At 34.5% G+C, this 15,195-nt stretch overlaps 1 protein-coding gene and 1 pseudogene across 2 annotated transcripts; one reads left to right on the top strand and one right to left on the bottom strand.

Moving 5' to 3' along the window:
• The first annotated feature begins 8,540 nt into the window (after positions 1-8,540).
• LOC140985825 (uncharacterized) lies at positions 8,541-11,468 on the top strand. Of its 2 annotated transcripts, none has more exons than XM_073453774.1 (8): positions 8,541-9,131; positions 9,354-9,458; positions 9,546-9,611; positions 9,703-9,768; positions 10,318-10,626; positions 10,726-10,783; positions 10,878-11,049; positions 11,147-11,468. In XM_073453774.1, the coding sequence occupies exons 1-8, from the start codon at positions 8,823-8,825 to the stop codon at positions 11,223-11,225; spliced, it is 1,164 nt and encodes a 387-aa protein (XP_073309875.1). In that variant the 5' UTR covers positions 8,541-8,822; the 3' UTR covers positions 11,226-11,468. The 2 variants fall into 2 exon arrangements, with proteins under 2 accessions (XP_073309875.1, XP_073309874.1); XM_073453773.1 differs by having other exon boundaries at positions 10,714-10,783.
• Positions 11,469-11,621: 153 nt separating this feature from the next.
• On the bottom strand, positions 11,622-14,396 carry LOC140985826 (mitogen-activated protein kinase kinase kinase 20-like; annotated as a pseudogene).
• Between the last annotated feature and the right edge of the window lie 799 nt (positions 14,397-15,195).

The raw sequence follows: 15,195 nt of genomic DNA, 5'->3' as shown, positions 1-15,195 counted from the left end.
ATTTTTTAATTTAAAAATATAAAACAGATCGACTCATCTAACAAAAATAAATCTATTTTAAACATATAGTAGATTTTTCTAGAATCAAAATTTATTACATCCCACTTTCTAATTAATTTGGAAAATGTTATTATATTTGTTCGACATAAAAAAAACATAATGAAGGAATTCAAAACCAAAAATAATAATATTTCATAAAAAACCAAAAAATAATAATATTTCTTAAAAAAACCCAAACCAATTATAAATAAATAATTTAATTACTTTTTAGGGTCTAGATACTTTTTATTATAGTTTTTACTGAATTAATCTTTCGATTTACAAATAATTATATTGAGTCCTTTTTATATCGCGAAACAATTACATAATAGGTAGAAATCTAGTATAAAATTAACTCTATGTTTGGAAGCAAGGATTTTGAGGGATTTAGATTTGTAAAAAAATCTGATTTTAACCGTTTGGTTAGTTGGATTTTAAAAATGAAATTGGATTTGACATTATTTGACTTGATTTCATTGTCTATAAACAAATCTTGTCAAAAATGGTCAGATTTGATGAGATTTGGATTTAAATAAACCTAAAAAAATATTCATAACAATTTTTAAAATTATTATCATTCTACCATCTTTATATGTCATGTTTAGATTAAATGACATATTTTTTTATTTTTTTATTTTGCATAGTTGATTCTTTAGATCTATTTTATATTTTTCATTAATATTGAATAATTCTTTATTTAATAATAATTTATTTTTTTATTTATAAAATTAGGATGTTGTTGAATGTTTAATTTTGAAATAATTTAGTTCGTATAATTTAAATTTGAATATTTATATGTTACGTTTGATTATTTTATTATAACAAACCCTACCTCCCAAAAACCCTAACCCTCCATTCTCCCTTTCGGCCGCCCCACCCCCTCTATTTCAGCAGCTTCTCGTGACCACCAATAGCCCTTTTGCTCGGCTTTTCTCAAAAGAATTCATAGGAGCTCTTCCTCATCCCTCCGGTATCCGTTCTACGCAATCATAGTTGAGTTTTCGAGCGTTATTACACAAAGGCACGCCCGTTACCTTCATTTTCTCGTCTTTCACACCATAATACGTGTTTTGGATAGATTATGCATTATATATGTCGGTTCTAACGTTTTAAATTGATTTTACATGCGTTTCTCCATGAATATGATTTTCTTGTCTACATTTACATCACGTCCCGGCTCGGTTGGTGGGTTGCTGCCAGGTCTGGGGTTGGATGGAGGTTCTAGAGCAGGTGTTTAGGCGTTTTAGGTGCTGAGCTTGAGGGTAGGTCACGCTCTTGTAGGTGATCGATCGGACCTTTGCGTTTGGGATAGGTTGTGGCTCGATCGAATGTTTCGGGAGGACAACGGTGTAAGGGATGCTCCATGGATGTGGGAGTAGACCCTGGTGGGTCTGAGAGACGACCTAGAGCAGCTCGTGCACGGCTGGTCTCCGGATAGGGGGATATCAAGGAAGCTAGTGGCGATTAAGTTTCGGCTTAGGGTGATTTCGGGTGTTTCATGGTGAACCGAGGGTTGCCCGTACATGAGGCTGAGGGCAGTGGTTAGGTCGGTCCAGGAGGGTCCAGAGGTGGGCTAGGAGTGGTTGGTTTGAGGCTGGTCCGGTCTAGTTTGGGCTAGGATCGAGTTTTTGAGGGCTAGGCGCATAAAGGTTTGTTTGATGCAAGTGCAGAAATTTTCCGGCAAGGGGCAGCAGGTTTTAAGGGGTTCAAAATGGGTGGAATTGTGTTGTTTAGGGGCTGGTAGGTTGTGATTAAGTTGTTGTTAAAATTTAGTTAAGTCTCGGGTTGATTCGGGTTAAAACTGGGCCCCTGTCCAAGTTTTAAAACGAATAGTTAAAGTTACGAAATGGGCTCGAGGTTATGTCTAGAAAATTAAATATGTTTTGAGGTTTTTTAAGGAGTTGGATTCGGGTCGAAATTTTGAGGTCCATAGATAAAATGGTCAATTAGAGTTTCCAGGTGCAAAATGACAATTAGAGTTTCCAGGGGTAAAATGATCATTTTGCACCCGGGTCGAGTTAGCAACCCTGGCAGCACCCTGATCACAAATTGACATGTTTTAAATGCATATGTAATCACTAACATGACTTTTCTGGAAATACGAAAATACGTTTCATGCTTGATTTTAAGGAAATTACGTACATGCATGATTTTTATAAGTGATGAATATGATGATATGTTTTGAAGGATATGAGTTGGTTGTAACTAATACGAACACGAACATGTAAGGCCAAGGCTCTGTGGATGGGTAATACTGTAGCTCATGTCTCCGCTGTCGGGTACCGCGGTTATACGTAGATGGATCCATCGACTATAGTTGATACGAAAGTCACAACTAATTATCTGGATTCAAATAAGAAAAATGAACACGTATATGATTATATGATGATATATGTTTAGAATATGTTTATGTTACGTTATGTTTACGCTCATGCTTTCAAGATAATAAAATTTATTTAATTACAGTACTTTTTCATTGTTGCATGTTATGTATATGTACTTGTTATAACGATTCAGGTGTGTTGACTCTTTAGATTCACTAGATGTGAATGATGCAGGTGAGCATGATGAATTTGAGACTGGAGGCACCGAAAACTGAGTAGAAGGAACTGAGGGTGCGTATGATGACTCGAGGGCCTTGCATTTTTCCGTACTATATGTTTATGGATCATGGATGAACATTGTTTTTATACATTTTATATCTTTTTATACGTTGATTATACGACATGTTTTGATTGTTGCGTTTGAGTTATTTGAAATCAGAAGTCTAGGGATTTTGATGATGTTTAGATTTTTATTTAACTGCGGTATTTTTATTCAGTGATTGAGTAACTTTTAATATGCATGGTGGTATGTTTTCTTTCGCATGCATGTGTATGAGCATTTTCGAAATTAGCTTGCAAAAAAAAATTATAATATTATTTTAGTAGCACGAGTCGTTTCATTAATATTCCGAAACACGTGAATAAATATTTAAAAATGAGATGGCCGTGTTTTGAAACTGAAACTCGTAAGAGGTTATATTCCATTCCAATATTTTTGTCTTAACATCAAAAAAAGTGTGGAAAAAATAACAAGAATCATACTATAAATCTGCTATAGCAATGCTTCAATTAATGAATGAACTGTCATCGATCCAATCTCAAAACCACAACAAAGAGAAGATAAGGTTTGCATTTGGTTTTATCGTATATAGTGCATATAATGACTGTCGATTCTTTTTTTTTCAAACTTCATGTAAACCAGAGGACCCGGTTCAAATATATATAAGCTCTCTCCGAGAAAGTCAAGAGATCCCCGGTCCGCCGGTCGGCAATGCGAGTCTTAGCCTCCCTCTTCCAGGGTTGGATTCCGAAATCTCTCATTCACATTGGCTTTATGCATGCACAATGTAATGCTACTGCTGAAATCCCATCATGTAGTTCCTAGCTCACCTCTGTTTTTTTCATATCCCGAAGGTCGTGAACACCTTGTCCGGCTTCTGCACCCGGACCGCCACCACGTTGGCCACAGGAACAGAAACGGGGTTCGCCACGCCGCTGGTGAACGTACAGGCGGGAGGCGGCGTGGTCTTTGTCGTGCAGTCCGGTTTTTTTTTGCCTCAGTTGAGTCAATCTTGTGATTCGTTGACTTATATGAATCCGACCCTAGAAGAGACTGGCTAAGACTCGTTGAAGCCGGCGCTGATGGACTCTTTTCTTCTTCTTTTTTTGAAAAACTGATGGACTCTTCAACGGCGGCTTATTGGTTAAATCTGATATTCTGTCGGGCTGAAAGCGTGATGCATGCTCCACCGGTGGAGAGAGCATATTACACCACCTCCAACTACAGCTCTTCCGAGAATCGATTTGCGAATGAGAAACCAGTTTAGAACCAGCTGCTGTAAAAGGTCGTCTTCCTCGACCTTTTCTAGCACGGCCAGAGAAACTGGTCCTTCGTAAGCAAATCGATCGTCGATCTAAAGATCAGTGAAGACTGGGAGTTGAGTTTATTTACATGATTGAAGCGGATAACAGGTGATCGGAGATTTAGAAGGGGAGCTATGGGCTGTGCATGGGAAACCCTAGACTTCGACCATGTTTAGATATGGAATTTAATATTTTTAAAATTAATTTATTCAACTATATCTTTTATAAAAGAATTGAATACCGATAAAACTTTTATTTAAAACAATAAGTGGATCTCATGTGAGACCGTCTCACGGATCTTAATCTGTGAGACGGGTCAACCCTACTCATATTCACAATATAAAGTAATACTCTTAGCTTAAAAAGTAATATTTTTTCATGGATGACCCAAATAAGAGATCCGTCTCACAAATACGACCCGTGAACCGTCTCACACAAGTTTTTGCCTTAAAACAAAATATGATTTATCATATTCATAGTTACTATGTTTGTCTAATAAACATTCTTCGAGGAAAAAAATAATAACGATAAACCGATTTTAATATTTAATGTGATTCTATATTAAATGAATAGATTTCAAATAATATTTTATAGATTGTAATTATATTTTAATCACCAGAATATGTATTAAATGCTTTGCGAAAAAATATATTGTACACCCGTTACTTTTATATATTTTATAAGAAAGATTTCGAAACATCTTACTCTACAAAACCTTGAGAAAAAATATGAATAATTTAGTCCCAAAAAATATGAATAGTATTAAATTTTAAAATTAAATTAAGACTTTTATTATTATTTTATATTTATTTTTAGAAATGAAAAAAATAATGATGAAATTTTAGTTGCTGACAAATAAATGTATTGCATTTGAGTTTCTTAAGGTAAAGAGAAATTTTATAATATAGAAATACGGTTTGTTTTGATTGATATATGATCAAGTAAAAAAGAAATTGAAAGAAATGGATAAACAATATTATATGCCATTTTTTTTTATATAAACTAGCATGGGTGTTTTCAGTATTTTTTAAAAAAAATTAAAATGAAATTTATTAGTTTTTAAAATTGAAATATTAGAAAATAAAAGGACGATGTTTTGAAAATTATTAAAAAAATTCAGAGTCATATTAAATATAGATAGTATAAATTAACATGTTTAATTAATGCTTTGAATAAAACAATTTTTCTTAATTTTTGAAATAAGTTATAATAATATATTTAGAATTCATGTCGTATCAATGATTTCATATGTTATAATTTTTTGATGTGATATAAATATTTTACTAAAAAAATTAATATTAATAAATTAAAATGTGAATGCTGTAATGAAGAAGAAAATGTAACGCACACTAGATAGAAGGCAAATTTCAATAAAATCGCGAATACCGAAGCAGCTATTTTTGTTTGCTTAATCGACACGTTCCTTATCCAAACCCTAGTCTAATACTGCGTTTGCTTGCCGTGTTTGGAAATTGAATTTGATGTGTGACGTATTGATGACGTTCTGCCAATGGAAGGGTGCCACGTGCATCATGATGAAATTTATTAAAATTATATGTTTAATATTTGACACATAAGTATGTACAGCAGGTGAACAACGTATCGAACTTGTGTAAAGAGATATATAGAATTATTTACTCAATCAAACTTCCAAGTATAGTATAATTGTTTGTACGGAAAATAAGTCTCTTGTGATACGATCTCACGAATTTTTATCTGTGAGACGGGTCAATCTTACCGATATTCACAATAAAAAGTAATACTCTTAGCATAAAAAGTATTACTTTTTCATGAATGATCCAAATAAGATATTCGACCCACGAAATTGATCTGTGAAACCATCTCACAATAATTTTTGTGTTGTTGGTGTTAAAAATAACATTAAGTTTTAATATGGTAAACTTATTAAACTGTAATTAAACCTCAGATGATAAAATCTATCGCTAATTAGCAGATAAACATAGTATATAAGTTGATTGCACGATTTCCTGTAATTTCTTGATTTATAACGACTCAAACACCAAGTTTTGACTCTCGAAACGCGAAGGATTATTATCATACAAAACTATTTTTAAATTAATTTAACAACAAGAATTGATTAAAAATAGAAATATCTCTTGAGGATAGAAGAAAAAGAAAAGAAAGTGAACCAGAAAATGTTTTGCTTGGTCATCCAAATGTGTTGTTTTGGTCCCCTCATCTATAATGGTGGTTGTGTGAGTCTCATTGATATTGGAGAGTGACTTATCGATGATTTTAAGGAATCAAAAAAGTTGATGCCATTAAATTAAACTCCCATAAATAAGAATACGACAAGCCAATTAATTAATTAGTACTTTGAAATATCCAAAATCCCAAGATAAAACATGATCTTGAGTTTCAAAAATTTCAACAAATTTGACTAATGTATATTTTGGCCCTTTAATTGGTTAAATTTTATCTTAAAATTTTGATTTTTTTGAACATTTCAGTCTATGAGATACACGATCTTACATATCGATAATGTCTGACATTACGTCGATACTCCGTTAAAAGTCGGATTCATTGGATTTAATTAGAAGAACAAAACTTTATTTAAACCAATAAAACAATAACTTTATTTAAAGTTATTCTTTGAACGTATTTGCCTATTTTTTAAATAATAATAAAAAAAACCATACCATTAAATTGGAGTTTATTCAGATCAAATTAACCATAAACAACATAAAATTCCACTTTAAGTAAAAGTAAACTTCGTGTTCTGGGCATTTAAGGATTGATGTAACACAATGTTTTATTTGTTTGAGATGGTGAGTACGATCAAACTAGTTAATTAATTGCATATGAATTGAAATTAATGCTAATTTTTGTTCAAAAAAATAATGATAATTTTTTTTATATAAGCGTTCAAAATTATAATTTTAATGTGTTTAAAATACTAATTACGAGTCTCACCTAGAGTTTAAAACGGGTATGACTTCGAACATAATTATTCATATATAAATTCATAAATTGTTTAAGGAGCTCAAAATTAATTTTTAAATATTTTTATATAGTAATAATATCAAATAAAATCAACATAACATAATATGATATACTGTTATTAATTTTATATATAACGCTCAATGCTCATAAGTGGTGACCATGTTTTAAAACCTAAGCTCGCGAACATGTTCTTCAATTTTGTGACTTGTGATCACATGAATTGAGTTCGCAAACTAGCTCGAGTCGAGATCGATATAGTTGAGCACCTTTATTAGCTCATGAATATTCTCGAGCATCTCCTTTGCACCCTTATAATTTTCAAATATGCTTGAAAATCCTAAACTCTTTGATGTTATATCTTAATCATGCACGTAAGCTAAATTGAGAAAAATTCAAATTTTCCAGTTGACATGTTTTGCATTTTAATCTTATAACTTATCAATATTTATTTTTCATCCAATAACTTGGATTTTTTAAATTATTTTTCATTAAAAATCACTAAATTCATCAAATATTGATTATTTGACATCGATGTTATCTTATATAACTCATACATGTGACAACAATAAATCTTATATTGTACCACATTAAAATATATAAACAAAAATTTAAAACAAAAACAACAATCTTTTCCCTCTTATTTTGAATATCAGATGTTGCTTTGACTTATTATTTTATTATTTTCGTTTAGATTTATTTCAATGTATGTAGCATAAGTTTATTCTAGTTACATAAACTATATCGGATATCATCAATTCCCATGTGTGTTATTAATCAATATATGCAGACAAATCAAAAGATGAGAATGTATTTTTTAAAATCAAAAAATTTTGTGACTTCAAATATTAATATTAAATAATATTAAATAAACTATAAATAAATTCATATTAGATGATAAATATTTTTTTTAAAAAAAAGTGATATATGAATATCCTAAATGGAAAACATCATAAAATGTGATAGTAATTTGAAAAACTTCCCATGCACCTTCCGAAACTTGTTAACCACTATCGATAATCCGAATAATATCTGACATTATAATTAAAATTAAGAATAATTGTGTCACGAAACCGATCAAAATGAGCATGACTCCAAGGATTTTTACTGGATAAATTTAATTTACTACATTCAGACAATTAATAAAAATTGGTGAGTGCAAAATATTCTTGACTTAGTTTCGTCAAAGACTGGGTCTGCGTGCAAGATTGACAGATGCAGTATTTACAGAATCAAAAAACCAGTCAAACACATTTCCCCCCGACTTTGCAGAGCATACGTGCAGGGGGGTTTGACAAAGGAGACAACATACGATATGCTGCTAGTTTTTATTACATGCATGTCAAAATCTCACGATTTAATTTTTTCCATAGTCTCTCGAATGGATTTATTTCAAATTCAAGAAAATCCAGTTATTATTTTCGATTCTAAAATAGTGTTTTGATGTGTAAGTGTAATTAACTTGAAATTATTAGTTTATATTGATGCGATTAAAATTTATTCGTGTTGAATTGAAAATGTGTTGATAAAATAAAGAAAGACAATCTCTGTTAGACTCCAAACAAAATCTAAAAATTATTTATAATATATAATTTGACTGTTTTAAAAAATCCACGCCGTGGAATTCCATCTTTCTCACCACCAGCTCTCCTGCAAATAAGTACACTGCATATTTTGCTTTTTGCAGTTCCTTTTTCTCTCATAATCACACGCTCCCGCACTCCAAGCAACCTTTATCAGAGACCTCCAGCTTCACCAAAACACTGTCCAAATGGGTTTCTTTCTCGTAACTTTTCCACAGAGTCAAAAAAGATGAAAAACCAAGAAAGATATAAAGACCCTTTTGGACTTGTGTTCTTTGATCCCTTCTTTTGAGCGAAAAAAAAGGAGCAGGCTTTCACGTGTAAATTATCGATGGCCAATCTTTATGATACTGGAAACAAGTGTTGTTCATCTTCTTCTCCTGTGGAGCCTGATGACATTTCACTTTTTCTCCAGCAATTTCTACTCCGTTCTTCTGGTAATGTTGTGGTGGAGAATCGTGAAGCCGGGGTCGGTATTGTTTCGGGTTCGGGTTCGGGTCTGATTCCTGCGTCCGATTTGTGTTCCGGTTTGAACTTGCCGGCAGGGGGTTGTTTCCCGGTAGGCGCGGTGGTGAATGTCGCGTCTTCTTCTGTTGGGACGCTGGATAACGATCCAGATGATTATGACTGCGAAAGCGAGGTACTAAACATTTAGCTTTGTTCTTGCAGTTGTATTTGTATTCTTACATCTATAAATTTGAAATTTTCTTATGATTATTTCAGTTGAAATCATGTTTTATTTTTATTCTTAAGAGTGCAATATACACGTATTTTGTTGTATGCCATCTGATATGGAACAGTGGACGATATGCCATCGGAACAAGCCAATAATGACTGTTTCGATATTATTGATTACGTGTAGGAAGCCATTGAAGCATCGATAGAAGAAACAGCGCCAAATCCAAGACACCAGAGAAATTCATCCAAGAGAAGCAGAGCTGCTGAAGTTCATAATCTTTCAGAAAAAGTTGTATTCAATTTGCCTTTCCAGACTTCGAATTATATACATGTTTTACCTTCGATAAGTCTTGATGTTATTATATTCGTTTGACAGAGGAGGAGAAGCAGAATTAATGAGAAAATGAAGGCATTGCAAAATCTGATACCGAATTCGAACAAGGTTAGGAAAAACCTGAAGTTAGTGTTCGATTTCATGTACTCGCTTTTAGGTAATTATAATGGTGATTGGGTGATATCTTGATTTTCTCCAGACGGATAAGGCTTCGATGCTTGATGAAGCGATCGAGTACCTCAAGCAGCTTCAGCTCCAAGTACAAGTGAGTAGAGTGTGGGCTTCTTGTTTTCCAAATGGAAATTATTTATGTTTGGATTGAAAGCTGTGTAAACCTTTGTGTAGCTTGTAATTTATTGTCGGTTAATGATCCAATATCTAATAATATCATCTAGTTCCAATGAAAGTATAAAGCTAACTCGAAATCACCCCTCCTTCTGAATACGAATGATGAGCTCTGGGTCGATTGTAAACCATATATGGACGTCAAGTTTGATAACATTTGTTATGTCTCAAGGTTTCGGAGCTCGCTAGATTTAAGAGTTGTCTCAAAACCCGGTGTTAAATTTTTATGTAGATTTAAACATCAACTGAGATTGGGCTACGTAATCATGTATTTGGTTATTTCTTCCCCAAGGATAAGCCACACTTGGTCTAGTCTTACTTGAGAAATGAGACCATTAAAATACTTGTATCAAGCAGTATCAACTGGATTTTTTTCAAGAATGATCACACTGGTTAATTTGTTTTTATGAAATTTTTGTCTACAATTAAATGTTAAAATCATGTTTTATGTACCAATCCGATTCACCAGATGCTAACAGTGCGAAATGGATTAAGTATGTACCCTATCTGCCTTCCTGGGATGCTGCATCCGAATCAAATCCCTCAAATTAGACCAGACAGCTACGAGGGAACTAGATCCTTAAACACGAACATGACAAAAGCAGTTCCCATTGATCAAGAGACTTCGACTGAAGCCATACTCAGTCTACAAAATGACGGTGTTGAAGGGATGCCAGTTTCCGACTTCTCAACCATGATCAATTCAAGAACATCTTTTCAAACGGATTCATCAATCCGGTCAAATTTTGGACCAATTCAGTTGCTCAAATCTTCGTCGGTAAGCTTGGTTTTTGCCTTTTCAGGATGCAACCTATCAATTAGTTTATAGATTAATCTGAAAATTTAATGTTTCTTACATGTGAAGGAAATTTGTCAGGAGGAGGTTCTGGATTTTAAACATCGAATCGAGGATTGCCTTCCAAGTACTATGACAGGTGAACGAACGCTTGCACTCATTAAATAATCAGTTGCATGTCTGCGCGTCATATCGTTGGATCTTCTAACCTTCTCTTCTACATGAAATTAAAGCCTATCGAGTAAGTTCTGAAGGAAACACTTTCGTTCCATTCGAAGCACAACCATCCAATATCAATTCAAATGCGGTAGAGCTCTCATGCTTCCCCAGAGAAGACCTTTTAGGCAGCAGCATGAACCTATCGTGTTTGGTTAACAACACAACTTTTTCGCCACATTTTACTGGGTAAGTACTCATTTCTATTGGCATGTCGTTGATCTTCATGGTTTTTGTTCTTGTTCAACCTTGATGGGTGGTCATTCTTACTCTTTTCATCTATCAGCTCACATGATGAAATCAGGATGCGTAGCGGTATTGGTAAATTGGAAGGCCATGAATTCTGTTTTGATGGTTCAAGTTAGAAAGTTAATGCATCCGCCATTACTTTTAAAGGGCAGCAATCTTTTGGTCGAAGTTGTACTTGTGCCGGTGGTTGATTCTTTTTATGTACTAGACTTGAGCAAACTGGTTGATTCATGTTATATCTTAGGTTTGAGTAATGTACTTGGTGAAAAAGTTTATTTGCAAAAAAATCAAAAAAAATTAACTGGTTGATTTTGCTTGCAACTGGAAACATAGTAGCAAATGTACATTTAAGCTATATGATGAGGAATAATTTTTGAAGATTGTGTAAAGTAAAAATGTATGAATCCTACAATCTCTTCTCTTATGTACAATTATTTTTAAAAAATCAAAGAATTTCTTTGTAAGAAAAATAATAAAACCATTGGAGATCTTCGAAAATGGGACCATATGCTATCCTTCACCTCAGGGTGATCCAATTGTCGGTAACAGACCAATCAGGATTTTGATCACTCCAAAGCTTCTGAAGCCGTCTCGCCGGAGTCATAGACCTAGACCCAGATTCTGGGGAATATGCCGGCGAGGCGAAATTTGTAGAGGTGCTCGATACCGATGACTCCAACTCCGGAAAATCAAATGGGCATGTAGGAGAGATTAAAGCTTTGCTTTCTTCTTCATTAGAATCAAAATCTTGATCATCTGAAACAAAGGGATGATCCAGGAGCATCTCAGCTGTCCATCGTTTGCTTGGATCCCTCACCAAGCATTTTCCAAGAAAATCTTTCCCTTGCTTTGAAAAACTTTTGAGGAACCTCAGGCAACTCTTCTCCCGCGCCAATTCTAAGCAGCAGCCCCGCCACATCGGAGCACTGGCATGCCGGAGTTCCGGTGACCATCTCCGCCACCGCGCACCCGAGTGCCCAAATATCGCTGGTGCCCCCTGTTCTCCAACAGTGACAATCTCCGGCGACATGTACAGCGGCGTGCCCCTCAATTCACACCCAGAAAAATTCTCTTTTAGTCCTCCAGCCCGTTTCGCCAACCCGAAATCGGCAATCTTTACTCCATTCGGGCCCAAGAGAATGTTTTGAAGCTTGATATCACAGTGCACGTAGCCCAACTTGTGGATATAATGTATCCCTGTCACGCCCCGAAACCGGGGTTGGTCAACATCGACGTTGTTCAGTAATCACACAATCGAAAAACAACCAGCCTCGTAGCACAGTATAAACCGAAACCAGTTTATTTCATAAATTCGCAAAGTGGACATTGTCTTTACAACTGAAAAATAAATAAATGCGGAAACGTTTTACATGAAAATTAAACTTCTAAAATTCGAAAATAATGAGAACATGGCCAAGACTAATCTCGAAATCACCATCCCCAGAATTGTTCCGACTCTTCTTCCTCAACCTGTTCTTCTGATTTATCTGGGGAGGGGAGAGTAAGGGGTGAGTATTTTGGGAAATACTCAACAAGTGGGGGCCGTTCGAGTACACAACAACATGCACATATATTTTCGAAATACATACACACACACACCATGCATATTTTGACTCATACCACATTCGTATCCTTGACCTGACACTGAGATTCATCTACTTTCAATGGTTTACTGAATTCAGTCCCTAATTTTTATTCCTCTAAGGGGGCGAGGCCGAATCGGTTATATCCCCACCGTATGAGGGTCATATCATAGTTGGGATTCCCTCCCATATCAAGTTGAATCCTCACAGTGTCAACATAAAACCCATGCAGAAATCATAACCAGAAGGGGTAGAAAGAGAATTGTACTCGACCGAAATTTCAAAAAAACGAAAATGCATACACCGAAATTACACATTTAAAACAAGCACACTTACCTTAAATTCTTGCTGAAAAACGTGAAAAGCTAGGGTGGCTTGCACAGGAAATTTCGAAAATTTCCTCTTCGGCGACTGGACGGCAGCGCTTCGCTACTCGGCTGAGCAAAACTCGAAAATTCCTAGGGAAACTAGGGAGAGCAAACTCGAAAATTTGGTGAGTTATGAGGTGTGATTTTCGAGTTATAGGGCCCTCCTATTTATAGGGGTTGGCTGCTATCTCGATAGGTGTCATCCGCGCGTTTGAATTGAATCAAATCTTCATCTAGAATCGTGATCTAATCTAAATTTTTATCCCTGATCCTTGATGATAATTTCGAAATCTTGATATCCTTCCCTTGGATAATTTCGAAATTATGTCATGTCCAGCCTGCAAAATTTCGACTTTGAGTCTAATTTCCAATATTCGGTAGACTTTTTGTCCCTCAATATAATAAAAATTATTTTTCTTAAATCCCAAAAGTTTCCCTCCCTAAATCCGAAATTTAGTGGTATTTTTCCAAAATAGTATTTTGATTTTTCTCCAAAAATCCTGGTAGCTAAACTTTTAAATTTTCCCAAGGCTATATTTTATATCGTGTAGACTTTTCCCTATATCTCATAAATTTCGAAAATCCTCCCTAAATACTTCAACATTTTCGAAAATCCTATGATATCTATTTCAAGATTTTGAAATCCAAGATTGAGTTCTCTTCCTGCTTAAATCTTTATCCATGTATTTTTCTGCATATCTCAAATTACGAAAAATATACACGATATTAATTAAATTCTTGAGTTCCAAATAATGCTCAAGATAAAATTATCCATTCCATTTTCAAAAATCTTGCAAATCTTGGTACAAAATATTATCATTATAAAATCAAAAATCCTGGATTTTACAATCCCTCTGAGCAAAGCTTTGGTATACCGCTGGATTCTGATTCCGGCAGGCTCCGGTAACCGGAAAAATTCTTGATTTTATCAGCCAAAGAGCCACCGGGAGCGTACTCCAACAACACATTGTACAATTTGACGCCATTTTCGTACGAAAAGCTGTCTCCGAAGCAACTCACAATTTGTGGGCAATCATTTAGCGCCTCCAAAATCAGCTTCTCGTTCATCAGTGAAGAACAATGCATGACCCCACAAGATTTCACCGCCATCAATGGCGGGAATAGAGAAGTTCGTCTTCTGGCCATCGCTAAATTCACCGTAGCAAAACTCCGACGTCCCAATCTTTCACCGCGAACCCAATCCATGGCCGATTTGTGGCCCTGAAATCAAAACCTTTGGATATCTAAAGAGACGAAGGCGACTGCTTGAACACTGGTTTTCAAAATCTGAAGAATTTTCTTCTATTGATATTAGGATTTTGGAGTTGATTTGGGATGTATAGGTGACGCAGACGGGTGTCAATACCTGGAAACGATGTTTCGCGGGAACCTGAAATAACAACAGCGGCGGTAACTAGTTTTCCACATGCTATTCAACCCTATGCCAAGTCGATAGATGTCTTCCCCAATATAAGAGCAGAATTTGTGTTTTTTCTTTTTTATTTAAAAAATAAATAAATTTCAATCACACCAACAATATCAACAAAATTCACCTGTAACAATGATTTTATTATAAATTATTTATTATCTGTACAAGAAATATTGCTTGACAGATGTGAGTTTATATAATAGTAGCAGTGTAAGATTGTAAATTTGTGTTTTATCATAATTAAGTGTCGTGATAAATGTTATAGCATTTAAGATAACATGCAGCGGAATATTAAGTTTGTAACACAAATTTACTTTAAATAAATACGATGGACAATATTAAATTTGCACAAGTATCGGTGCCTCGGGGCAAAAATAATCACAATAAAAAACAATGATTTTACACGAAAACAATACCAATAGTGATTGTTACTAAAATCAATTTTCTCAAAACGTTGAGAAAATAAATGATTTTTAAAAACAAATAACTAGAATAAAACTTATTCAAGAAAGCAAAAACGTGATGCCAAAAACTGGAGCAACAAAAACGATCTTCAGCCAACTTCGTCACGGATGTTGTATGTATATGTCTACAACAATCAAGGCAACACGCGGCATCAGCACTTCTTCGATCAGCAGCAACCTTGTATATTATTTTCTCTAAAGCTTATGGCGTGCAAAATTACAATAGTATGTATGTGCTTCTG

Source organism: Primulina huaijiensis, chromosome 10 (genome assembly GCF_012295235.1).
Source record: "Primulina huaijiensis isolate GDHJ02 chromosome 10, ASM1229523v2, whole genome shotgun sequence".
NCBI lineage: Eukaryota > Viridiplantae > Streptophyta > Magnoliopsida > Lamiales > Gesneriaceae > Primulina > Primulina huaijiensis.
Note: the sequence above shows the minus strand (reverse complement) of the source record. Positions and strands in the feature narration are given on the sequence as shown.

What these genes read in the sequence shown, in the direction of transcription:
- LOC140985825 (XM_073453773.1), top strand. Translation starts at nt 8,823, where the DNA reads ATGGCCAATCTTTATGATACTGGAAACAAGTGTTGTTCATCTTCTTCT. An exon ending in TTCATAATCTTTCAGAAAAA is followed by an intron (nt 9,459 to 9,545) that starts GTTGTATTCAAT and finishes TTCGTTTGACAG; the next exon opens with AGGAGGAGAAGCAGAATTAA. An exon ending in TTTTCGCCACATTTTACTGG is followed by an intron (nt 11,050 to 11,146) that starts GTAAGTACTCAT and finishes TTCATCTATCAG; the next exon opens with CTCACATGATGAAATCAGGA.